Consider the following 26,837-nt stretch of genomic DNA (forward strand, 5'->3'; position numbering starts at 1 on the left):
AGTATTTTACATTAATAGCCACCTTAAGGACAACTAACTAAATGGAAGGACTTGCTTCTCACAACTGGTGCCAGTAGATGCTCTGGTTATCAAGAGACCCTGGAAAGAAAACCTACAAATTCCATAGGAGGAACATTAAAGTTAATACTGTTAATAATAAATATAATCACTGATAATAATAAACAGTCTATACCAAAACAACAAACTCTAATGTACTGCAGCTTTTAAGTAACATTATGCTAACTGCATTCTTATCATTCACATTAATAATGATTTGCTATTCTTAGGTTTGATATATTTAGCCAACACTAGCAGTGCACAATCCTAGTGAACAAAAATTCTTTTAGCATCAGTACATAGCCACTCTAACATTTCTGCAAAAATTAAACCAGAAGGATATCTCCTAGTTAAAAGTCAATAAACTCTGTTGAGACAGAATGCCTCCATCAGAAAAACCTGTTTCAAAAGATTCCTTTTCATTACAAATCACTCAGATTAATCACAATAAGAATTTTGACCTGATTTATTCACACAAATCAATCCAAATTCATTTTAGACCCAAACTATATGATATTACAAGGATACTAGTAATTTTTTCCAGGTACTAGAGAATCTTGTATAAATGTATTTGTTCAAGTGCTTCTCTGTCAACATCCTTTTCCAAATACACATCATAGTTTAGCTGCATCTCTTCGACCCATTGGCTGAGCTGTATATCCATCTGAAACAATGGAAACAGATTCTTAACACAATGTTGAGAAAGTAGCAGCAGTTTGAAGGTCAGTACAAGACTAAGAAGGGAAAACATAATAAGAGAGATTAGTCATTCCAAATTATGTAGCAATGATACATTCATTTCTGGAAGTGCCATTTAACTTAAATAGGAGAGAATAAAGATAACTTTTTAAAAATTATCCCATTTAATAGCCTAGATATTTTGCTAGCATATTACAACTGCTTCTCTACATGCATTTGTTTAAGCCTCAAGCATCCTGATCAGAGAGCAACATTCTGACAGAAGTGTTGAGGGAGCAGCTAACTGTCCCATGGAAGAATCACAGGTACTTTCTTGTTTTACACCCAGGGAGTACTGCATTAAGGCTACAAAGGGCTTCTCAACTGCTGTGTAACTACTGCCTGCTCCAAGAAAAGGTCAAATGACACCACTGCTGCTCCTGGGGCTGAGGATCTATTTCACCCATCAGCATACAGGCAACAAGTGATTCAATTTCTCTAAAGCAGATTACTGTGGCGAGCAAGCCACTTTATAATTAACCTTGTCACATATGATCAGTGTTTTGTTTCCTAACTAAAGCCAGCCCACATAATTTGTCTAGGCATCATACACCTAGCAACTGTAATCTACCGATGACCTCTGGCAAAATGGACACGGAGCAGAGGTCAGTCCATCGGAAGTGGTTCCTACTCAGGGAACAGCAGCAGCAACACAGGGTGTTCGACATCTCTGAAAGTTGCGCTGTCGTCATGTTTCTTTCCAACTGCAATTTAAAGCTACGTCACTGATCCAAGGTGCCTGATGGTAATCACTTGGCTAGCTGGGAGACCGCATCTCTCCCTAATCTGTACTTCTAACAGCTCATACTGGCATATTATAAGTAATTTTCTATGCTTTCAGCAGGTCAGAAGACAGAGTATTGTCAGCGATGGTCCTTCTTTAATATGTCCCTTTCTCTCACTGGCCTAACAAAACAGTTTGTCATGTTTCAGGGCAATGTGCAAATGTAGAGCTAAATAGAGACAACATTTCAAGGTTTTGCCTCCAAAAGTTTACAAATACATCTGTACTTCCGAGTTTCTATCCCTATATCCGGAAGAAGTCTGATGGAAATGCAGATCATAAAACTTACTCACATCATAATATGGCTTTGCTAACATTTTGTGGGGCTTTTTTACCTTCACAGCTAAGGTACTGTTAATAATACATACGATAACACAATGATTCATGCATCCTATTGATAGAGGCTGGGATTTCCATTTTTACCAGTGGGGCAACCAAAGCACAGGCAGATGTGTTGGTAGTCAACCTGGAAACAGAATCCAGAGTCCTACATCTTTTAATTGTCGCATAAAATTACATATCCTTCCTCACAGCAATACTGGCAAGTAGCTAACCTCAGCTACAGAACTGCCACTTTCATAGGAAGTGACAAAATGTGTTGACTAAAACCGGCTGAAGGAGCTTACCTGGAGCTTTGAGATCGATTCTTTAAGGCTTGGAACTGTGACTAGTAAGGACCCTCTTCTCCTTACATTACAAGCAATGAATTCCCAAGCTCTGAAACATATTTAAAAGTAGGTCACCAATTTTTAGGAAAAACCCCACATTTGATATAAAATGAATCTAACACTTTTACAGTTTAGTGGCCAGAGGTAAACTAAGCTTAAAGACTTGCTACACATGCTTATCAGTCACTATTAATATCTAAGCAAGTATCTTTGTATGAACAACACCAAGCTTCGTATTAAAACCAGAGGGAATATATGGTCTTACAATGTTATATTTTGTAACTTTTTAACTCTGATACATACATGCCTATCATTTTGTACTGTCAACACCTTCACTTTGGACTAGGATTAAACATTGACATTTGGTCCCTTTAAACTTTCGGTTTTGAAGAAAAGTCAGTCTCTGAGTGCACTGTTTTATTAAGCTTAACAACAAGCTGCTCTTTACATACAGACTTTGCAGTTGTGACATAATACTTAAGACATTAGCAATCAGAGTACTTAAATATAGCCCCTAGCATTCCTTTTTTTCTGATTTTGCAAGTCAGATCATTTCTCACAGCATGGCAATTCAGACTAAAAAGAATTTAATTTCCGGCATTCTTCGAATGTCGTTTCTCTTCATGGTACTAATGCAACATTAAACCTCTATCCCCAAGTTCTTGAAGAATCAAATGAATTCTCAGTCATGTGCCTGGAAACAAATCTGGCAATTTGAAACAGCCACTACCCTTCACCCATCCACTCTGCCTCTCTGGTGACATTACTGCCTGGTACCAAGGGTAGGAGGACAAGCCTTCTCTGAAACTGCTAGCAAATGTCAGACTGGTGGCTGGGATGGTGGAGACACAGGCACCCTTTCTTTTTGACTGCCCATTCTAAATGCACAGTAACTTTGGATGGTAAAGTTATTTACATTTTAAACTGATACTGCTGGATGAGCTAAAGCTCATCTGTGAGTGTCTTGTACCTGAAAGAGAAGAATTGTAGCCACGCTTTATGCCGATCTATTAATTTCAGATCCTTTAACAGCAAGATACTATTTGAACAGATCAGTGCAAGGATTCAGGGCAAGGTTTGGGTAAACAAAGCACCAGTGTTTAGTGGGTTTAACAACAACAAACAACTGCCATTACACCTTAGCAGTTAAGTATAACAATTAAGTGTAGGCAGTTTAAAACAATTTCCTTATGCAGTTTATGTATGTGACTTGAAAAAGCACAACCTTAAGGTTTTCCATAACTCACAAGGTTACACACACACTGCCAAAGAAATAGATTACTTGTTTGGACACATAGCTTACCTGGCCTGTTCCTGTCTGTCAAGAAAATATTCAAAGACATTATTCATTACAACAACATCAGCTTTCTGAAGAAGTGAAGCCTGAGTACAGATGTCTGCGTGAACCACCTGAAGGAGAAAAATTTCACAAGGCATAAATTAATTTAAGAGACAAATACAGCCTTCAAGTAGCCATGAAGCCTGTCAACCTAATACAGACAGCACCTGCTACCACTATTTTGAACCAGTCACAAAAATGAGTATTTCACTGGCTTCGTAGTAGATAAAACTGAAGTAAATAACCAGAATAAGCTTTAAAAAAATGAAAAAATAAAAATCAGATTTATCTCCTCTGATTAAAATACTCCATTTATTACATTAAGTGAAATAAACTACACCTGACTTTTGGTCTAGAACACTGTGTGCCATAAAAGAGGAGATGATGTATGTGATGGCTGCTACATTTCACTTACCTAAATTTTATCACAAATGCTCGCTGATTTCAGGAAAGGAGCTAAGCTAGCTAAAGCTTCCTTGAGGATATTAAAAGGCATCTCACAGGCTCAGTGGGTTACTAAAGGATTATAGCTAGAAAAGACACTACAGACCCAGGTTTGACAGCTGAATGATCATGACATATATTGGGACTGGGAATGCTGGAAAGGCAGGATGCTCAGGGGCACTGGAGGACAGCAAGTGCTTTACCTTACTAAACAACTGCCTCTCCCGTCAGCATAGGGGCTGGTGTGATCTCAACTACCTTCACCTACCAAAAAGGATATTAGCACATCATGTCATTTTCAAACAGGTGAGATTATAGTGACAGGAGAACATGGATGCTCATTAACACTCTGACAAGATGTGTTTGATTTCCTCTTAAAGACGGAGAAATACATCACGTCCTAAATCTGAGGAGAAACATAAATTGGAATATCTTTTGAAGGGATAAGAGAGAAAGCCAATCTGAACATTACTTGCATTCCACAAATTTTTTGAAAGTGCATCCCTCTATGTTGAAAACAGACAGAAAATCTGAATAACTTCTTTTCTTTCCTGTGTGACCTGTTAGTAGGTTGTGCTGGGAATATAATAACCTGATGGATTCAACATTTCACATTTTGTCAAATCTTTCCAAAAGTGACCAGATGTAAAAAGGAATTCTTAATACTGACAGGAAAGCTGAATGTTAGTATAGAAGATTAAAACCACTCACCTGTTGAAAAACATTTTGCCCACTTAACAGTCTATCAATACTTCTTGGGAGGGTAAATTACGTATTCCTCCTCATAACAAACACGCAACGCATGCTGTTCTGATTGACAGAGGAAACAGATACTGCCACCCCTACAACTTGTAAGGGTTCAAGTGTGGAAAATACAATGAGTTGCCACAGTTTATGACGCTGGTTCATGCTATCAGAATGCAATTGCATTCATAGCCAAATATTTCAATATTAGTAATAACAGAAACAAAATTCTACCGTTCATAACAAATTAGGCATCACAGCATTTCATCTTTGAGAGCTATATTCTGTGGGTTCTCTGCAAGTGACCTGATTCAGTAAAACAAATAGCTTTATCTCCTTAAACACATCACCATGGAAAGTTGTTCACCACCGCCTGCAGCGAGTGGAAAGGAAGCAACTGTGTTCTTGTACCTTACCCAGAACTGGCAGGTTAGTGTTTGAAGGCTCTATCTCACTGAGAAACAGGGACAGTTTAGTTGTCAAAATGACTGGTTAAATTGCTACTTTCACCTCCAGTGTATGGACATCTGAGCTATTTATCCACTGGTTCATGAAAGTTAGAGCTTTTTAGGACAATTAAGATTGGCAGTAATTTATCTTAAACAGTGCACTGTAAACTGTAGCAGTACAGGAACTGATGAAGAACAAGTTTAAGCATTAAGGCAGCAGAGAAAGAAGACAGACCACTCAGGCCACCATCACCAGTCCTAAATGCAGTCGGTCCCGGTTGTCAACTCATGCCCTCTGCATAAATCCACTGCTAACTGTAGATTAAAATGAAAGACCATAAACTGGGGTGGTAGAAGTATTATGGATACAGGCTTGACTGCTGCCCTGTCACACAGGCAACAGCCTCCTGCAGCGGGGCAGGACAGACAGGTAGGGGTAAAACATGCCTCACCTAGATATGCCAGAACTCATGTATCAGAACTCAGATTTACCTAGACTGTAAATGGGATCTGGATAACTCTTTCTGAGGCTAAGGAGACATTTTATTTTACTCTCCTATTTTCAAGGGCAAAAATAACAAAACCACAGAATTTCTGTACAAAAAACCTGAGCAGCAGTCCTTTAATCCAAACACAAGTGACTGGTGAACTGTTCCACCAGTGGACTTCTTGCAGCACAAGAAGTCATGATTAATACTAAATTTTCTTAATGCCCTACTAATGGCAGTCCTAATATTTTAAGCCTCAATTCAGAGAGATACTTAAACTACTGGGAAACTTTGAACATGTGTTGATGTTTCCTTGACTTGAATAACACTTTAACTTAAAATTAATCTGCATTTACAGAGTAGGTGACTGAGCTGACTGAAGTGACCTAAGCACCCCATTCTCCCCAAACACATCCTCACTCCTGTTGGGGAATGTGGGACCACGTAAGCATGAGCCAGACCCAGGTATTGTTCCAGCCAAAACACTTTTTTGCTGGTTTCTTCTTCAGCTGGACCAGTTCCCACACCCGCTGTGTGCTGGCACAAGAGAGGAGGCAGCAACTGATTTTAAAGCTGCCCTGTTGCCCAATGGAATACGCACCAAGTCTTTCACGATTACAAGCAGCTTCTAAATTGAGGTCTCGAGTTTCCTAAGATTTGTTGAAATGTTTACCCTCCGCCCAGCATCTCAGTGTTTGCTTAAATAGCAAAAGATGCTGAGCAACTTTCTATGTGCTTTAACAAACCCAGTGTTGACCAAAGAAACACAAGGTTCACTCAGAAATTTAGCCACTAAAGATATCATTCCATTCTGCTGTCCTTTGGGAACATACTCTAATAAAAAATTCAGAATATCTTGAAAAAACAATCATTATTTAAGAAGGGTCTCTTAAAAGTTTTTCAAATTTGTGTCATAAATTATTATCAGCAACTGGATTCTGACTTTTTCAAGCTGGTATGTATCTCTAGAGAGGATTCATTTGGGAGTGAAATAAAAATCTAAGATTGAAATGTTCAAAGCAGGTTGATCACAGGAGTCACATGACTAAATTAGCATCTAATGAGACTCAAATAGCTAAGTCCTCAGGCACTGCTTTGAAAACGTATTATCTTCTTATCTTTATGCTCTGAAATTAATACTTCAGCAGAATTACAAGGTGTGAAGGAAAAAACCAAAAAGGGTTATAATAAAGAATATACAAGGCTGAAAAGCATGCATATAGACCTCCAGCTCCACTGAATTAACTTGACAGAGTTCCTAACTGCACTTTCAGTCTCATCACAATAAGGTGTTATGAACACAAAACATATGCAAAAGCCAAAGGTTATGGATAAACTGGCGGCAACTGGGATTGAATTGGGCAACCCAATGATACTGCTTACCTTGTGTTAAATATTTTATGTTTATTATTTCTTTCCAGTTTAAAATTGGTTATTTTAATTCCCAAGAAATTACTACACCCAGCAGTTTGTGTGATTCCATTTGAGAGCACATGGATGCAACACAGGATTAAAATCAGTCTTCTATCCAGCATATTCTACCTACCAACTTTTGCTGGTAACAAAATAACTGGTATTCCCCAGAAAGGGAAAAAAATTCTCATTAAAATAGTAATAGTTTTTTCCATAATGGGACTAGGGAAACGGTTCCCATAATGATATCACATTGTTTGAAACCCATTTTTTGTGGAAAGCACATATGCACTGACATTCCAAGAAAGGAAATACCAATAGCCATACGTCCTTTAGGTGTTCTTAGATGCAAATTTGCAAATCCTACAAACATCTTTCTGCTAATGTTAACGAAACAGAGACATTTAGTTTGACAGAACCTCTATACACTCAGTTTCACAGAAGTTAGTGGGAATAATGTCTTCAATTTCACTGGGAGAAACAGCTCAGATATATATATGTTTTGTGTGAGCCAGTAGGTAAGTCCATTCAGGAAAAAGGCTAACACATGTTATCATATTTTGATAGTTTCCCTCTTCCTCTCTGCTATATTTTTTTTTTCCCTAATGCAAAGCCTTTGTTAAGGACCAAACCAAGCAAAGGCAGAAACAACTTCTCAGAATGCTTATTTACTAGTCACTCACATAAACAGGATACCTAGCACACAATAGTTAAAAATACATACACTAAAGCATACATTTAGTTACCTTTATTCTGTCAATGAACTGGTATTTTGTAACCATCATTTCTTGCAAGTGGCAAAAGTCTGCATTCATTTCTACTCCATACAGTTGCGATGCTGAGCTATAAAGATAACCCTACATTAGGAAAAGGAAATTTAGTAACTGTGATGCCTTTAAAACAAGTTCAAAAATTTCAGTTAATATGGAAAAAATAAAGCATAGGTTAAGATTAAGAAAGCATTTTAAAACAGCAAGTTGAGAAATGTCTTTCAGTGGATGTGACATGTTTTTCAGAGGTAAGCCCCTGATCTGGCAATTCCCACTTAGGTCTCACAAATTTTAATAAGAAATCCAAAATGATATGTCAAAATAATAAAAAGAAAAGACAAACTCCAACTTCAATTGCAAAACAGATGGAAAATGGTCTAAGAAGGAAAAAGTAGTACAAACTAAGTTACAAAAATAGAGTGAAAGGAAAAGACTGCACATTTTTGTTTCTTGAGAGAATGGAAGAAGAAAATAGCAAGACAAAAAAAAAAACCCAAACCATGAGACATACACATAGTCAAAGTGAGTGAAAATGGAGGGCAATGTACTGGTAATATAATGGGATATGTTGGTACACAATCTTTGACAGCACCTCTAAGTATTGTATTACTGCCAGTAATTCAGTTGCTTCATACAGGTACATATGAAAAAAGATAAATTATCCCTTAATAATAAGCCCAAAATAATGGTTCAATTTCGGACTGAGATTTTTGAAAGTTGTTGGAGATGTTTGGGGAAAAAAAAAAAAAGCACAAATACTTGAGCCTACAGGGCCCTAATGAAGATATTGCTTCAAGTGCCATTGTCTCCAATGAACGCCATAATTACTCTTTGCCAACAAAGGCAAACAAACAATGCTAAAGATACAGAACATCTGAGATCTCTATGTACTACAGCTAATTATTACAGTTTTCTGAAACCATTCAACTCGGAGAGTAGAAAAGCAGCCTGTGAAGGTGAAGTCACCTCTCCTCCAATACAAGCCAAGAACATGATTAAAAAGGAGAACTCTTTTTAAAAAATGTTTCCCCTGCTTTATCTTCAGACTATCTTCTACTATAACAATACAAGCATTTAAGTACTTCAAAACAAATTGAGGCTAGCAGAAGTGTTACCATTTAAGGACCCAATGCTGCAAATATTTACAAATGGGAGTAACTTTCCTCATTTGAGTAGTCCCAAAATTAGATTATTCAGATGAGTAAAATTACATGCTCAAGCGTTTCCAAGATTGAGCCCTAAACAGCCATTGACTTTTGTAAGAAAGTTGTAATGTGTGTTTTGCATTGCTGTTGGCCATATGTTGCACCAGCCATGCCAAAAGCAATCAAAATTGCACTCAAGTTTCTCGATGAAGTATTTTATGTGCATTTTAAAACACAGAGCAGGACAATATGTTTTCAGAGACAAATTCATATCAAAGTCTTCCTTTGTATAATTTAACAGTTTGTCAGCTTCATAAAGGAATTTAACATAACTAATCTATATATAGACATGGTCAAGACATAGAGGACAAACTTACTTATGAAAGAGAGACAGAGCAGGAACTAGCAAAAGAGCAGCATGTGTGACAGCAATATGCTACTCTGTTGGACAACAGACTTTTCCTCTGCATAAGCAAGATCATTCATATTCCCTTTTGTAAGGAACAGAACAAGAACTGAAATCACTAGGAAACAGCACCTTACACTGTTCAGAGAGTCAGATCAGAGGTGCCTCTCAGAATTACCCGTCCAAGATGGAGTAATGAGAGTAGGCAGTCAGAGAAGAGGGAAAGTGTTTGTCACAGTAATAAAATATGAATTCCTGTGCTGGAAGTTACCGCAAATAGCACTGCACCAAGCCTGGAGCCAACGTCAACCACTACCTTTCCTGTCAGGTCAGGCAGTACATGGTGATAAAGAAACTTCAGTTCCATGAGGGAAAAGGAATGCGAAATAAACTCTGGGAAATAAGAACAGAACAAAGGTGTTGGGTGGGCAGTACTAACTACTGTGTTAGTAACCAATGAAATACTAATCTGAAGAGTTATCATCACTGAAAACCAGTATGGTTTCCTGCCTGAATTACCGTTGGGGACTCTGGAAAACCAGGGTTTGCAGCTCGGAGGTAGCCTGCTAAGCAGTCTATCCCGAGTCTGGGGATTCCTTCCCTTACATGGAGAATTTTGAAATCCTTCATGAAACTGAATTACCTTTCTCTGCACAATGACATACATTAAAGAATACAAAACAAAGTAACTTGGAATTGCTTAAGTGAAGAAGGAAACATGGTACCTAAAGCTCAATACAATTCACGCAAACCTTTTTATGGGCAGATATATTAATAGCTTGAATTTCAACTCCAAGGTTTTAAGGAACGGAATGTTCTCCATATAAACCATTCCTCCCTCAATGCCTGTGCTATACTGGCGACAGCACTGATCTGCACCACACCACACACAAGCTTTAAGACAGATGGTGCTTTCTACTGCTTTTCAGCGTGTGAGAGGCGACTGAGGCTATTGCATGGACTCCTACAGGATTGTCTTCCTCTTGCATCTTCCTTTTCAGTGGTACATAGCCCTGCCTCTTCCCTGCCCAGTTTTTGTGAGCAACTAGCGTCACCCATATACTGCAAATTAATTCAACTTACATGTGTAGGAATCTCCTTCCATTGGTCATGGGAAATAATTCTGGCCTGTGTACTACACCGGTCTGGACAAAGTCCTCCATCAGCTGGATGCTGCATTGTCCCGCTGAGTCACTGCACAAACCAGTTCAGTTAAACTGAATTTGTTTCTTGTGTTCCCAAAAGAGCACTTACCTAAAGATGCAGTCTTGTATGAGCCACACGCTGTGCAGTAGCTCCTACTCATCTTCCCCTCCTCACACAATGAATCAACAAAATCATCATCATAAAGGAATGCATCAACATGAATCATGGGCAATGGATTCTGGTGTATCTGAGAAGAGGAACAAAACCTAAGAAAGGCAGAACCAAGTCTCTTTAATTTCACTTAGGACTGTTACACAGTTAATTGTCCCATCATCCTACCTTTCCCAAAATCCCAGAGATCTAAGTATTTCCCTGCTCAAAAGTTACAAATCAAAATTAAACCACAGAAATCCTCCATGTAAAATGGATCATCAAAATCCACTGAAATAACCAGCAAGTGGAAGTCAACAAAGGAAAGCAAGCTGGTTTTGACAGCTGAATAGGAGACCTGCTGTCAATTTTGTCTCCTTAGAGCTTGCTTGGCTATAGAGGAAGTACAGCGTAAAGGAAGCTTTTTCTCTTCCACTTTTAACGAGGAGAATGTAACTTAAATTTAGGAAAAATGGCAATTTTGCTTCTCAACTTCAACTGCCTGAATATTTTCATCTTCATGCCTTATACCTCAATCTAGAAACACCACTGATTAACACGGGCGTCATTTTCAATCAAAAGCATACCAGTTAGGATGCTTGCCTTCTCATCATCTCAAGGGGTATAATCTTCATCCTCCTACTTCTCTGTCCTCCCTCTCAAAGGCTTGCTGCATGTGGCCAATCCACTTTTCCTGTTTAAGAGCCACACACCACTTTTCTGGGAAATGCGCTAATTTTCCACCTATACTGACAGCTCAAGTAGAAAAGGTGCTCTCCTCTCCCACAGGACTCACAGCCCACCTCTTCTGAGCCATCAGAATCTGAAAAGAGCTGGAAATCATTTCTGGGCTGCCCACATTATGGCAACAGTGAAACACTGGCCCTGTATTTCTGCTTTCTTTAAGGGGGCTGTTAGAGTGTATTATGAAGCTAGCATTAAAGAATCACTGTGACAGGTGTCATACCACACAGAATGAAAGCTACGCCAAATAACTTGTGATCGAAGTATTAAGAACTATGAAGCAACTTTCTTGGGGTCACACAATCATGCAGCAACAGACCTGAGAACCAAACTGAGATTACCTATACCTCAATCCGGTACTCATTCTCTATTATGAGCTACTACTAAAACTGAAACCAGCATAGTCCCCAAATAAATGATGTGGTTCAGCAAAAGGAGACCATAACAATTAGCTTACTTTCTGAATAGCTTGATGTTCCGAACTAAACATTGCCTCGATGGGTAAACAATTCCGCAAATCTTCAGCAATCTTTTTGAGCACAACATCATTGTTACTCACCACAAGCTCATCAAAGTCATCTATAAATCAAGACACAAAAAAAACAAACAAAAAAAACCCCTGAACAATCATATGTAGATCATGTGGACTAAGTGATGACCAGTACAATACAGTTGCAAGACATAAACAATACCAGATGGATAAGGTTTTTATTTGAAATGCATTTTTCAGCCGTTGTTAGCTTTTCCAGCCAATGACAGATTTGGATTGTAATAACTTTGCCACTTAAAATAAATGTAGCACTTTTTTGAAATCTCAAATTATTTTCATATTTATAAACTTATAACTCACATATGATGGTCTGGGCTGCCACCAAAGTGATACTGTTTCAGCTTAAGATATAAAAACATCAAAGATGTTTTTGAACTATTGGAGAAATTACAAAACTCATAGTTGCCTGAATGCAGGCTTTTTTTTTTTTTTAATACAAGTTTCTTTTTATATATACCATCTTTCTAATAAAGTGGTTACAAAAAAACAGGGATAATGCACAGTTCAACAGTTCAACTCACAATACATTTTACATGACTTAAACTATCAAAATATTTCAAATGTTAAAGAAAATAGGAATGGATGTAAAACAGTACGTTTTTGCAAAGCCACACTGTAAATTCTTGCTATTTTTCCAGGATATCCCTGCATTACTTTAACACTTTTTTTTTTTAAGACATCTAGAAAAAAAATCAAGCGGGAACTTTGGGAAGTCACCAATCCTTTCTTCTTCCAAGGCTGAATCAATAGTAAGTGTCACTACTTCTCCAACCTACTCTTTTGAAAAAGATTGTTAATGCTGAAGACTCTACAAGCTCCCTTAGAAGTTTATTCCAGTGCTTGACTACACTTACTATTAGAAAGGAATAATTTTCTTAATAATTGATCTAGATTTCCTCTGCCACAATTTAAACTCAGTACTCTCTGTCCCACTCACAATATAAATAGAAAAACTTGTTCCTCTCCTGTATATAGCAACTTTTTATTTCTTTGAAGGCTTGTCATGTGTCCCATCAGTCATCTTTTCCAGAAGAAACAAGATCCACTTATCCAGCCCTTTCCTGCATTCTTTCTAGGAGTCTGATCATTCTCATCACTCCCCTTTGGATCTTCTGGACTCTCTCATCCTTTATGACCTATAGTACTGAGAACTAGACACATTACTCCAACTAAAGGTTTATTTGCACTAACCAGACTTTTCACATCTTGCAGCCAACATCCTGCTTACACACCCCAGTTTCATGTTAGCACTCTTCCCAGAGCATGATGTTTCTAACTGACATTCAGCACGAGATCTGCTGTACACCAGTACTCTGTTCCCTTTCTGTTACATTTTCCTCAAAAGAAGGACTAAATGAAATTCCTTTTTGTCTGGACATCTCACTGCTCTGAGGGCACTGAACTAGTTCTAAACAAAGGAACATCTGAGGTCAAAACTACATACCTGTAAATGAAACAAAAACCACACAACAAAAAGCAGCCACAAACCTAATCCTGAAAAAATACGCCAAACCCATCTATTGATTCTTGTCTAAAAATAAACATGTTTGTCCTCTCTTCCTCATCCCTTCTGTTTGTTTCTTGTTCTATTTGGACTGCTACCATGTTGGGCAAGGAGTGTGTTTTTTGCATATTTGTATATCACTCACCAAAAGAAAATCTGACAGATTTTAGAGTTATTTAAAAAAAGTTAATGTTTGTTAACATTGCCGTCCCAGGTGGGAATATTAGTATAGACAAGCCTGATGGCAAGCAGGTTCAAAATAAATCTACAGAACATGCCACAAGTTTATCTATGTATATCTAACATACTTAATCTTTCCTGTGGAACACAGGCAATGCTAGAAACAGAAATTTTAAGGCTAGTCTAAGAAACAGAGACCAGCTAAACTTTTAACTATGAAATGCTTCTGAAATGTTTTTTGCTTAAGCACTGTAGTGAGAACAATTTGATTAAAAAACCCTCATTCATTAGCGCAAGGCACTATCTTCTTAGAGTCTAAATGTAAATGGTTCTTTCAACATGTCCCCAAATCGACTCCAACAGATAATCCTGAATCCCACATAGTAAACAGCAGAAACTTTACATCATCTGGATTCCCTTAACATATATTTGGTTTATTATTTATTAAATGCCTAGCAGTAACGCTCCAAGGCCCTGATGGGCACAATACCGTTGGTAGTCGTCATACGACAGGAAGACAATTTGGTGTTCCAAAGAGCTCACAGTTAAGTTCTCAAGAACCTCAGCTCCTAGAGAGATGCAGACTTTGCATTGAGGAACACAGGAGGGATACAGGCAGCAGCTGCAACAGCATGAACACCACAACAGGTGCAATGCAGCAGCTCCAGCTTGTCAGCATTTTAATTTGAAACCTCTAATGAGCACCCGTCTCCTGTTAACCTCATGGTCCATCCAACAACTTGCAGATTTGTTATGAATATCCCAGAAGCAGTGAGTGATTTTTCTGATCAGCTCAGGGAACATATCCATGGCTGTGACACAGCACATAAGTAACCCCAGACATTATGGGAAGATGGACAGATTCAATCGTTGCCTAACTGGGACTGTCAGCACCACGACAGGCCCTCAGAGTGCAAAGGACCCAGAGATTGCTGAGGTGGATAACATCTGAGGAAGCAAGAAGGAGAAAAATCATGCTACAGACAGAACAAGAGAGTAGAAAGCTGATATTAGCAGCTGTACAGACCAGTGCCTGTGGGCAATAAGCCCCTACATCTGGCACATGCTTTAAAACAATACTATTACTATGCAAGAGAGCTCATCCAGCTGTTATACAGCCTGTTAAGAGTATCAAATTCATATATAGCGTTTAATGAAATGCAGGAAGTGTTCATAGACCACCAGGCCAGCCACATCACACTGCAAATGCAGAACTTGAGCTCCCTTTCTCCCAGAGCTGGTGTTGTCAATAGGATCTGCTCCCTCATGGCCTGGGTGACCTTTTCTGGCCAGCATCAGTGGAAGGCAGCTCTCTAGGCTATTCAGTGTCCCAGGTCTACAGTAGAGACACGGGCACTTTCAGTGGGAGACCGCACACTCATCTTCCTCAAATGCAGAATACCCCCTTCCCTGCTTTGACTTGCACTTGTACAATACTCGTCACAATACTGACCATCTTATGTGGGGCCCTCTGAGCTCTTCTTATGAAACAAAGTACAACACAAAAGAGTTCTTGTGGATGCTTTGTATGAAACAGGTCCTAAGGAAGATCTTACAACACATATGTAGCTCAAACAAAAAAACTGTTGAAACATCGATACTGAAAAGTAAATGATGAATGGAAATGCTCCTTCCCAACTATCAGTTAATACTGTAAAGCATAAGCATGCAGGAACAAAAAAAACCCCAAACATGGCAGCTTCAGCAGAAGCTGTGCATGCAATGCTCTGCACTTGCGTTGTAGTCTGCAACTGAACTCAGACACGGAGAGTTGCCTCATTCCTGTCAAAGCAAGAAACAACAACAGCTACCACAATAACTCATTTACTTTTGCAGTATGTAAATATTTATAGATTGCCATCAAGTATGGAACCCAGGTGCCAAATATGAAAATGGGCATTTCTGCCTCAGACCAGTACAGTTTTATCAACTCCACCCTTGTGTTTAACAAATTGCTTGCTCTTGAGAATCTCAGTATCACCTTACAAGAGATCTTCAAAGAAACAAAAATAGAAAACTATTTTTGATACCATTTTAGTGCCTGTTATATATATGAAATGGAGAGTGGGCAAGCCAACCCCTGTGTTCATCGAACAGACAACTAACCAGGAAAGAACTGTACAGTTCATGAAATACTGCAAGATGAATCATAATCATTTGTTTATGGCGGAAGTCTGAGTGCATAGTGTTTGTATTTTACTTCAAAAACCGGTTCCACTGGATCTACTCAACATGCATTCATAAAATTTAATTAACACATTGCAAAAAGCCTAATTAACACCCTGGTGCTGCTCAGCCTTTCTACAGCAAATGTAAGACAAGCTAAGAAAACATCACAAAGCCTCACACTGGATAGAGGGCACCGCTACACCAACATCTAAACATCCTGGCACTGCGAAATACATGACTGAAGACAAGCAATATATGATTTCCAATGACAACAGAAGATTATGTGTCACATACATAGAAAGAAAAGGATTTAGCAAAGGCAACCACAACAGCAAGCACCTTATGGTTTTCTACGTATATGTTAAGACTCACAGAAGTAAAAAGCAAACATTAACATCCATGTTACTTAATATTAGGTTAATTTAATCATTCAGTGTGTTTTAATGATACTGAACAAACAGGTCAAGGAGGAAGTCCCATATCTCTAAAGCATTACTATCTCCTTTTTTGGCGAAACAATTTGAAAAGCAATCTGCGACCTCAGTATACCAACTTCTTCAGGAACTCTAAATACTATTTCTATCCCTAAGCATACTTAGCTATTGGTAGATAGTAATCAGCTTTTTCCAACAGGAATATAACCAGAGCTTATTGTATTAGTTTGTGGTGGGTTGAGCCTGGCTGGGGGCCAGGTGCCCACCAGAGCCGCTCTCTCACTCCCCTCATTCACTAAACAGGGGAGAAAAGGCATAACGAAATGCTTGCAGGTTGAGATAAGGACAGGGAGAGATCACTCACTAATTATCGGCACGAGCAAAACAGACCAAACTTAGAGAGGGAATTCATCTAATTTATTACTAGGCAAAACAGAGTAGAGGAATGAGAAAATAAAATCAACTCTTAAAACACTTGCCCCCACCCCTCCCATCTTCCCGGGCTCAACTTCACTCCCGGCTTCAACCTTCCCCCCCCTCAGCGGCACAGGGGGACGGGGAATGGGGGTTACGGTCAGTTCATCTCACGGTGTTTCTGCCGCTTCTTCATCCTCAGGGAGAGGACTCCTCTCATCGTTCCCCTGCTCCAGCATGGAGTCCCTCTCACGGGGTGCAGACCTTCAGGAGCAAACTGCTCCAGCGTGGGGTCCCCCACGGGGCCACAAGTCCTGCCAGCAAACCTGCCCTGGCGTGGGCTCCCCTCTTCACGGGTCCACCGGTCTGGCCAGGAACTTGCTCCAGCGTGGGCTTCCCACGGGCCGCAGCCTCCTTCAGGTGTCTCCACCTGCTCCGGCGTGGGGTCCTCCACGGGCTGCAGGTGGAATCGCTACACCCCCTCATCCTTCCTCCATGGGCTGCAGGGGGACAGCCTGCTTCACCATGGCCTTCACCACGGGCTGCAGGGGGATCTCTGCTCCGGCGCCTGGAGCGGCTCCTCCCCCTCCATCTGCACTGACCTTGGTGTCTGCAGAGTTTCTTACATCTTCTCACTCCTCTCTCCGGCTGCAAAAGCTCTCTCTCTCAAAGTGTTTTTCTACTTCTTAAATATGTTATCACAGAGGCGCTGATTGGCTTGGCCTTGGCCAGCGGCGGGCCCGTCTTGGAGCCGGCTGGCATTGGCTCTGTCAGACACAGGGGGAGCTTCTAGCAGCTTCTCACAGAAGCCACCCCTGTAGCCCCCCCGCTACCAAAACCCTGCCACGCAAACCCAACACATAGTTCTTTAAGTCTTTTACATTCATAAATTGAAAGAAGCTTCAAAGTTAAGTGTTAAACAAGATAAGTCACATAGCTATTTTATAATCACCAGTTTTCCCCACCATTATTAACTTTCAGTGACTAACAACTTAGAAGTACTTGGTATTCTTGAGACCTCTCTTGCAGCAGTATCATTTGTCACAACAAAGGAAATGAATGTCAATTCCTAAAGTTGGTGATTCATCAAATTACAGGTAACATCCCATTTTAGTTTACCAAACAACAGAGTAGTGGAAAAGATTTTTGGTATGGGATAATTTTAACAAAGAAATACATTCCAGTTAATAAGGCTCTGCAATGCTATTTTGATCTCCTCTGAAAGAATTTTTACCCAGATAAATCACTTCTACCAATTTGGATATGAAGCCTTGGACTAAATTGATTTTTCACACACAGAAAAAATTACATCCTATACTGGTTACACTGCAGAAACCCAAGCTTTCATCCTTTTAAAGGGACTCAGTCCACTTTAGTTCTACCTGCAGAGATAGTAGTTCTGAAAGGAAACATTAAAGACCATTTCCTCTAAAAGAGTCGAGTTTTTTCTTATATGATTTCCTATTCTTATCTTGTGAAGATCACCATCTGACAGTTGTACCTATCAGGTCTGGGAACACAATAATGCCTACATCATAAAGTACATAATAGAAAAAGCTGGACAAACGTGGTCTGTTCCTAAGAGTATGATGAGAAGTTTCTTTTCCATATGCAGAACACTGTACTAAAGCAGCAGGTCCACCATGGTCAGGTTGAGTTAATTTTGTCAGATGCCCCTCCCTCACTGCTTGTGAAAAGCCTGAACTGACAGCACTGACTGCCCTCAACTTTCAAGACACAGGACTAAATCTACGCCAATTTCTTAAGAAGCTGGTTTGCTCCCAGTACAAGTGAATCCAGAAGAAAAAAATTAACTTGCACTTAATTATATATTGTTTAGCCTTAACGTAGAGGATTTCCAACCATTTATTATTCAACAGTTGTTTTGAGTAATACATCACTGTATGAACAATCGGCAATTCAAACCAGTATATCACTTTGAAAGCTTTATATTTAAATGTTTCTAATGAAATGCATAGAATGGAAAAGTTTGTAAGATTGTTCTATTTTATTGTTGCACGACTGGAAAAAAAAAAAATAAAAGCTAGTATTAGAACAGTCAGTTTCAGCCCTGCTGTGAAAAATTTTTTTTAAATCTATCTCAGACCCCGCAACAGTACATGAAAAACCACAAAGGGTCTTTTTATCACTTTAGCTGTGCTTCACTGACATGAATCAAGAGATGGGCTTTTGTAATCTGCATTGAAGGCTGAAGTACAGCAAAAGTATTCAGTAGTTGCCAGTAAGTCGAGTGGTTTGATGACTTCAATCTCAAACTTGAAATTAGGATTCCTGTGTTTACTTCCTCTGATTCCTGCATCCCTGTTCATGAGAGAGAGCTTGATCAATTCTGCTTTCATTGCTTATCTTCTTCAGCACCCATTCTTACCAAATGCAACCTCTCCTGCTACTGAAAATCCTTAGTGAGCTTGGGTCAGTTAGGAAGCGAAAGGCAATATGACCATGCACACATTTATATAGAAGCTATACATCAAATGCTGGGACCCATCTGAGGGGGGATCTTCAGGAGGGTTTCCCCAAGTGGTTTGAATTAGCTCTTGGGCTTCACCCAAGTTTTCTTAGCCAGAACTTCTGGAACATGGTTATTGCAGAAGGATATTAAAGCATTAATCATCCTATTATAAAAAAGTTCAGTTAAGACACCAAAGGTTCCTGTTATTCTTTCCAACTCTTATTATTTCATTTTCTTTGAGATCTAAGGCTAATTCAAAAGAAAAGCTGGAATGCAAGTCACCGTGAAATGACGTACATTTCACTGCAGCATGTGGGAAGAGCTGGCTGATTGCGAAACAAGCAAAGCAGTGTTGCTAAGCAGCTGCCTTAAAACAGTAATGTCTTCTTCCATCATACGTAAAGATTTGGAATTTCTAAATCTTTTTTTTGCAATACCAAAAAAAAAAAAAAAAGCATGACTGGTTATTTTATTCTGTATTCGTACAAAGAAGAAAATGAATAGCATCTTGCATACACTTACATTCCCGTACTTACTAAGGAAGATTAGTCAGAAATCATTAGAGTGAGAATCTGTTCAATGTTCTCTCAGTTCCACGTACGTAAGAGTCTTTATTTTGTATAACTGGCTTTACTAAAAAGTAATTTGGCTCTTCCATGGAAAAGTCTTTCAATAACATTCCATGCATACAGCATGCAAGTCAGAAAACACCAATTAAGTTAAATTAATAAATAAGGCTATCTTTGCGACAACACTAATCCTAAAGGGCAACTGCTTTATGCAAAGCTTTACTTTCAGGCTGCATGTACACTTTACTTGAGAGAAAGGCGTGAGGGAGGAAAAAAGCCTGACTGTAGCTAGCACTGGAATCGTGCCCAGTCCTCCTCAGCTGGAAGTAAAACTAAGCTCAACATCTTGACAGAAACAGGAATAGGATGGCAGTAGGAGGTGGGGGGAAACCCACACGCCAGAAAAACAACTTGTCTGTGAGGATGCCATTTTTGTTTGCATTTATCCTATCCTTGTTTGCTTACACTTTTTTCATTTGGAGTATTACCCTCCCATCCCTAGATTTTTTTCTTTTGTTCATCAGAGGTTTGTTTCTTCCTACATCTGTATTGCCAAAGACTAGGCTTTTACGTCTGTGTGGTACAGACATCTAGTAACTTCTTAGCATCTCCCATAAAACTGTTTTCTCTCTGCCCAGAGAAACCTCAAATTCCCCAGCTGTATCCAGAGTACAGTAGCAGAAACCTCAGTACCGGCTCTTCACTATCCTCTGTCCAACCAGTATTACTACAGCACTATCCAGGTGTGACAATGAGCAGGACAATACAATTACTCAAACACAAGAATTCTGAGGGGGCAAAAAAACCTCACAGTAAAAGTTACCGTCAGTATGTGGCCACAGAAGCAGCTCAGAGAAACAATACAAATAAGCGTCATCAAGAGTGTTGTGTTGGGGACATCATCCAAAATATTTGCAACTCCAGGGAAACTGCAAAAAGGGCAAAGAAATGTGACCTGCTGGGCAAATGCCTCTGCTTACTTACTGTTCAATGCTGCAGGAAAATAAAAACAGTAAGAGAAAGAGATATCTCTATTTTCCTCCAGTCCTGTACTCGCTCAGGGTGAAGAAAAGGAAAACTGGAGATATACTGCAAGGACACAGACATTTAGAAAAAGCAGAGTGGAAAAACAAGAGGTTAATGGCCTAACGAGTCAATGAAACACATTTTAATTGGGTAACAGTGAAAAAGTATTACAGAAAGGTACAGAGCTTTCTAATTCTCTCTCCTCTACCATATACCTACATGTACATATGCTTGTACGCTAGAGGGGGAGACTGTAGCACCTCAAGATAGCACAGAAATTGGGCAAACATTAATACTTTTACTTAAAACTTCATAAGCAACAGATTCAGAAACCAGTAACTTCTACAAACAGTAGGAGGAGACCAAATTCTACAGGCTCTAAATTTCTCCACAAATGTGGCAATCTGGGAAATAAAATTAGCCTAAGTCATACATGTCCTAAATGATCCATCGGGGAACAAATATTGTTGCCTATAGCTTTATACTGCATCAGCACTTGGCAAAATGCAATCACAAACTGTAAGGAAATGCCAAAAATGCAGATGCCCAAAGTGCAATTTCATTTCTCAGAAAATAAATTAATAGCATCCAGCCAGGACATTAACAATGATTTTTTTTTTCCTGAAAAAGAGAGAGAAATTTGGTATAAATTATTATCAGAGCACAAGCCTGTAAACAAAGACAATAAAATATCATGGATATTGACTGTAAGAATCCTAAACCAAAAAAGATTCTGAAGATGGCCTATCAAGGAGACTACAGAGATGAAGTCATATTCATTACTTCAGCTGCTTGATCCTGATTGCCCTGTCTCCTGTCTACTCTGCCCTCTGATCTGCAGCATATGAGCTAAAAAGCCATTGAATGGCAACTACAAAATTAATTATGTTAGTTTCAAGATGATGTACATAGTGAAGCAGCAGCAATCAGCATTAGTACAATCAAACTAAAAGCAGGAGGACACAGATTGCTCAGATGTACCAGGCACAAAGTAGTCCAAAATTTGGAATCTGATCTACGCTTCAGCTTGCATCTTAATTACGAAGAGTAGACATGAAGCAAGAATATATATTTCCTTTCCCTGAAAGACTTAGGCATGGATCTAGATCATTAAAGTTCAGAAAAAAATATTTGAGAGATCATAATCTAATGAAGGCTAGGAACCATAGCAGACTTGTCCTTCACAGAAACGATCTATGAGAATTTTTGGAAGCTGTAGCATAAAAAGGAAGATTTTAATTAAAAAGTTCTTCACTGACACAGGATTTTTGCAAGTCTACATAAACTATGTCATTGGCTAAAAATTCCTACCGTAAAGCACAATCATAGAATCGAAGTGGAGAAAATAGTAAGTACCTGTTTCCTAACTGAAACAGTTTAGCATTTTCAAGTTTCACTAGTAAGTTCCCACGTGCTTTACTGTATTTGTAGGAGTCAGTAAGCTGAGAAAGCCGTATATGCACACCACACTAATATAGTGTAGAAGGAGCTGTAATGATTTACGTTAAGGGAACAAGCAATACGAATGATTGCACATGAAATTCAATGAGATTTTTAAATTAGAGCATATTGGATGGAAGAAAAACACTTCTAAGAAGATTATTTACAGTAACCCAGGCACTGTTTAGCAGGCAGACCATGCTGCTGCATCCAGACAAGGACTCAAAAAGGAAGGGATGAAATATCGCTTAGAGCAGATTGCTCTACCATTATGTCTATACACACGTATGTGTAGACATATATATGTGTGCAGACATATACATGTGTACGTACACACACAGATAGTTACAATTAACACTAACTACATCCATTGAACTTCTGCCTTCAAGTCTTAGGGAGTCCCATCTCTGCTCTAGTTGTGAAGGCTGACTGGCAGATGCTCTGAAACATGTGGCGATGTCTTTCCTAGGAAGGAACTGGTTGGGGTGGGAGGGCTGCATGCCCACCCGAGGAGGGTACAGGCTGCTTTCCCAGCTGGTTCCTTTCCCCTAATGCCAGCAGAGGGCCCGCTCAGCCAGGGAAGGATCTTTCCTGCCTCTCTCCATCCCAGTGGCCGTGGGAGCTGCAAACCACAGGGCAACAGTGAGTTTGCAGTTCTAAGTACCTGGACAGCTGGACAACTTCTATGTGTCATAGTTGGCCTTTGTGCAACAGTCCCCACGTGTTTGCTTATGAAGATATTTCTACGTGAAAGTGGAGGTGCTGCAATGGAAGACCTGAAGAAGAATAATCCTAGCACAAACAGGGCATGACTTGGGGAAGTAATGTATCATATAACAATTTTTTCCCACCCAACACACAATCACCAGGGAGTGGGTTTACTGTCCCAAGAGGCAATGATTAATAAACAAGACACACATTTATCAGCTGCTTGAGACTGGATCAAAGGATTCGGGGGGCATTCAAGAGTCATATCTGCAACAGCAAAATGCAAATATACCCACAGATTAAGCGGCATTTAGTCAGTTTATTCAGCATGGCATTATGTGCCTACAGCTTTAATGCACTGCCTATGTTCAGGTTTTCCATGTCATCTTTTTGTTCAGTTGCAAATTAACAGCTTGTGCACTGACCCACATTTCCTTTCTTCATCTGTCACAAGATGCTTGATTGCAGCACGTTGATGAGATTATACTGAGGCACAAACAAGAAAGTAAACAGACAGCTATGTTAACTTAAGGCGACATTAACTGGGGAAAGTAGTGCTTGCAAATTAGTTCAAACTGCGATTTTCAAGCTTCTGAAAGACTGCTGTGAACACATGTGAAGTTGAACAAGACAAGACTAATGTCTAAAAATCTCTAGATACGGCAGGAGCAGAGTACCTCTGTATGACCTCTGACGTTTCAACCTGGAGAGTTTAAGAGGTTACCACCCCAGCTGTCTGTCTTGCTCTTCTGCTGGCAGCGCCCATCTCGGCGGCACAGCCGGCAGAACAGCCACGAGCCTGCACCTCTGCCACGACACTGGCAACCCTAAGCACGCCACCAGCTCCCGTTCCGAGAGATGACAACGCGCTGATTACAGCGGCTGAGAAACGCGGGGCCGTGCCAAGGAACTGCTTCAGGCACAGCAACCTCTGCTGAAGAGTCGGAGAGGGCGGGCGGCATCAGACGGGCTGGCGGCACCACGGCTTCAGGCCTCCCCTGCCTCCCCGAGCACTGCAACCCGCGGCAGCAGCCCGGCTCCCGGGCAGCCCCCTCGTCCCGGCCAGGCCCAGCCGGGGCGCGGCGCACCAGGCGACTCCGGGACTCGGGCGGGGGGCTGCCGGCCGGTACCCGCCGAGGCAGGCGGGCCCTGTCAGGCTTGTCAAGCAGCGGAGCGCCCCAGCCCGCGCACGGCTCCCCTCAACCCGGGGACCGTTAGGCGGGCACGCGCTCAGCTCGCGCGCGGCCCCACGGGGGAGAAACACCTCCCGCCGCCCCCCCCCCCCCACTCCGGCTACCGCACCGCCGCTCTCTCCTCGCCCCGCCGGCGGGGCTTTCCGGCAGGCCGGCCGCCGGACCGGCAACGGGGAGGACGCCCGCTCGGTGCCAGCACCGTAAGAGACGGGGCAGCCAGGCCGCAGCGCCGGCAGCGGCTCGCCTCGGCGGGACACGGCTCAGGCCCGCTACGCCCACCGGGCCTCCCCCCGCGATCGGGGCCTGCCCGCCGGGGCCCGCCAGCTGCCGGGCGGCGGCAGCGGCACCCGGAGCGCAGCGCCCGGACCGGGCCGCGCTTACTGGTGTTGCGCATCCAGTGCAGCAGGCGGGGCAGGTCGGCAGCGCACGTGCCCCGCACGGCGGCCAGCACCGCGCGCCGCGCCGCCTCCAGCTCCATCGCGCCGCGCCGCCGCGGGGGGGCGCTGCTGCCGCCGCCTGACGTAGGCGGGGCCTCGCACCGCGCCTGCGCAGGCCGCCCGCCGCCTTCCGCCGCCCGCACGTGCCCCGGGCGCAGGGTGCCAGGGGAAAGGCCCGCACCCCCCCACCCGCTAGTGCGCATGCGGGAGGGCGGTGCCGCGCAGAGGGCGCCTTGTGCGCATGCCCGGTCTGGCCGGCAAAAGCCCTCGCTCCGCGCGTGCTCAGGGGGGTTGGTCTGATGCTGGCACTGTGCCCGGTCCCGCCTCCTCGCTCTGTGCGCAAGTCCGTGGGGAAGCCCTGCCCTTTCCCCGCCTGCGGCCGCGCTGGCCGCCCTTAAGCTAGCAGGCCGCAGTTCCTCGCGGGGCTCCGTGGGGCGTGGACGGGCGGTTTCGCCGGGGTCACCTTAAGGAAGCAGCGGGCGCGCGTGTCCCGGAAGCGGAAGCGAGCTGGGGCCCGCGGGGTGAGGGCAAGTGGTGACGTTTCGCTGGTCGGCGGGTAGTGGTGGCCGGTGGTGTCTCGCTGTTGCCAGCGGCGGCTGCGGAGCGCCGGGTGGCCTCACCGCGGCGGGCTGGGCTCGGCTCGGCTTGGCTCCGCCCGCAGGCCCCGTGCCGCGCTCCCGGTGAGTACTCGGGCTGTCGGCGCGAAGCGGGACCGCTCCCGGCGGCGGTTTCTCGGGATGAGGCGGGGACCCTCGGCCCAACCCCGGCTGTGCTGCGGCGGCGAGGGCGGGCAACCGGGCCCTGTCGGCGCTAGGGGATGGACGGCGGGCCTGTCCTGCGGCAGCGCGGGGCGGCAGCCGAGCCGGGCTGGGGCCTCCTGTCCGCCGAAGCACTGCTTGGCTGCGCTGTCCGGGCTCCGAGGGAGCGGAGCTCCGGGACTCCTGGGCGAGCCCAGCCCGGTGCTTCGTCCGTTGGCAGCCCTAAACGCACAGGGGGAAAGGCAGGAGCCGGGCACGTAGGTAAGGCTGTGCCTTCACCGTTTTTTTTTTTGTTTGTTTGTTTTTTTTTCTTTTCCGCGAAAACGAGGGCTTCAGGCCATAAGCAGGATAGTGAGTCCCTGCTGCGGCTCCGGGAGTGCCTTGCTGTCCGTCTGGCAGGTAATTTTAGAAGATGGAGACTAGTAAGGTGGGGTTTGAATATCGCTGCAGTAGCTTAAACTATTTCCATCTGTGAATCAGCCTTTGGGTTTTTTTAGGTTATAGTATTAGATTTTAAGCAAATCTTAAGCTGCGCATGTATATGTTTAGTATAGCTTTATTTTACAGGTTTTAACAAGCAAAAGGCATACTCACTTATCTTTTAAACAGCTGTTAAAGGTGTTATCTCTTAAAAATTCTGCGCATTAAAAAGTACTGCAAGTTTAGCTAGGAAGATTTTGGTTAGAGGATTATACTAGATGGATAGGTAGCCTGTATCTTCAGGGTTGATTCAGCTGGTTTGCTATGGCTTAAACCCCCACACACACTGTTTTTGTTGCCCTTTATTCCCAACATGCCTGCTTTTCACCAGCAAGCAAAGAGATCTTGGGATGCTGCGCAGCAGAAGGATGACCTGGGAGCTCAGTGCGGAGGTGCCCAGACTGCACAGAGCTCACGGCCTTGCTCAGCATGAGGCCCGTTTGATACAGCCTGGCTTGTTTACTGTGGGGCCTTGCCAGATTTAAACCTGTTCAGTGTGTTTGTGGAGTGCTGCATCAAAGCTAAAAAGCTCTTCCACAACTACAGATGCTCTGAATACAGCATATACGTGTTCTGCAGTGAAGTCACAGTTAATGCCTTCTGGCTACCTGCCAACCCAAGTTGGCTACCTCCTAAGACAGCTTATGTGTCTTTTTCTCTGTAGTGTGGCTCACAACTTGGATGGACCGTATATGAAAAGTTATATTAATTTCTGTACTTGGCATACCTTAGTAACTCTGATGGCGTATAAATCCTTAATGCGCTAGAGAAAGCAGTTGATACTAAAATACTTACACTCATCCCCTTAGCATAGTATTTGCATTATTCTTATTGTAAGGCTATTGGAAGAAGCTTTTAGAGTTCTGCAGTGGAAGCATTTGTTTATTAGGACATAATTAATTTTCTGTATTTGGAGATCCTTAGAATTCTGGAAACTAAATACTGAGTGTTCACCTGGCTGCTGTATGTTGGTCATCCTATCAAATTTCTGAGCTCTGACATCCAAGTGTTCTTGTT

General features: G+C 42.1%; 2 protein-coding genes across 4 annotated transcripts in view; one reads left to right on the forward strand and one right to left on the reverse strand.

The window, feature by feature from the left end:
- Window positions 1-505: 505 nt before the first annotated feature.
- LOC129207402 (uncharacterized) lies at window positions 506-25,031 on the reverse strand. The gene is made up of 8 exons (XM_054828276.1): window positions 24,527-25,031; window positions 11,943-12,064; window positions 10,700-10,838; window positions 9,717-9,838; window positions 7,871-7,981; window positions 3,551-3,657; window positions 2,206-2,296; window positions 506-721 (listed from the first exon to the last, which is right to left on the reverse strand). The coding sequence occupies exons 1-8, from the start codon at window positions 24,783-24,785 to the stop codon at window positions 605-607; spliced, it is 1,068 nt and encodes a 355-aa protein (XP_054684251.1). The 5' UTR covers window positions 24,786-25,031; the 3' UTR covers window positions 506-604.
- Window positions 25,031-26,837, forward strand: part of LOC129207397 (signal recognition particle subunit SRP54) — a 37,139-nt gene continuing 35,332 nt past the window's right edge. For 2 of the 3 annotated variants that reach the window (XM_054828264.1, XM_054828260.1), the window contains exon 1: window positions 25,031-25,262. The gene's annotated coding sequence lies outside the window, so the exon portion shown is untranslated. Of the gene's footprint in view, window positions 25,263-25,676; window positions 25,740-26,837 lie in introns of all 3 variants that reach the window. The other variant, XM_054828261.1, reaches the window with a different exon arrangement.

The sequence above is a fragment of the Grus americana genome, chromosome 5, assembly GCF_028858705.1.
Source record: "Grus americana isolate bGruAme1 chromosome 5, bGruAme1.mat, whole genome shotgun sequence".
NCBI lineage: Eukaryota > Metazoa > Chordata > Aves > Gruiformes > Gruidae > Grus > Grus americana.

Bases quoted from the DNA above. Each gene is read 5' to 3' on its own strand.
- LOC129207402 (XM_054828276.1), bottom strand. From the start codon at position 24,785: ATGCGCACTAGCGGGTGGGGGGGTGCGGGCCTTTCCCCTGGCACCCTG. The intron at 9,839-10,699 runs GTAAGTGCTCTT...CTTATTTCCCAG, and splicing joins ATACAAGACTGCATCTTTAG to AGTTTATTTCGCATTCCTTT. The intron at 722-2,205 runs GTAAGCTCCTTC...CCATTGTTTCAG, and splicing joins AATCGATCTCAAAGCTCCAG to ATGGATATACAGCTCAGCCA.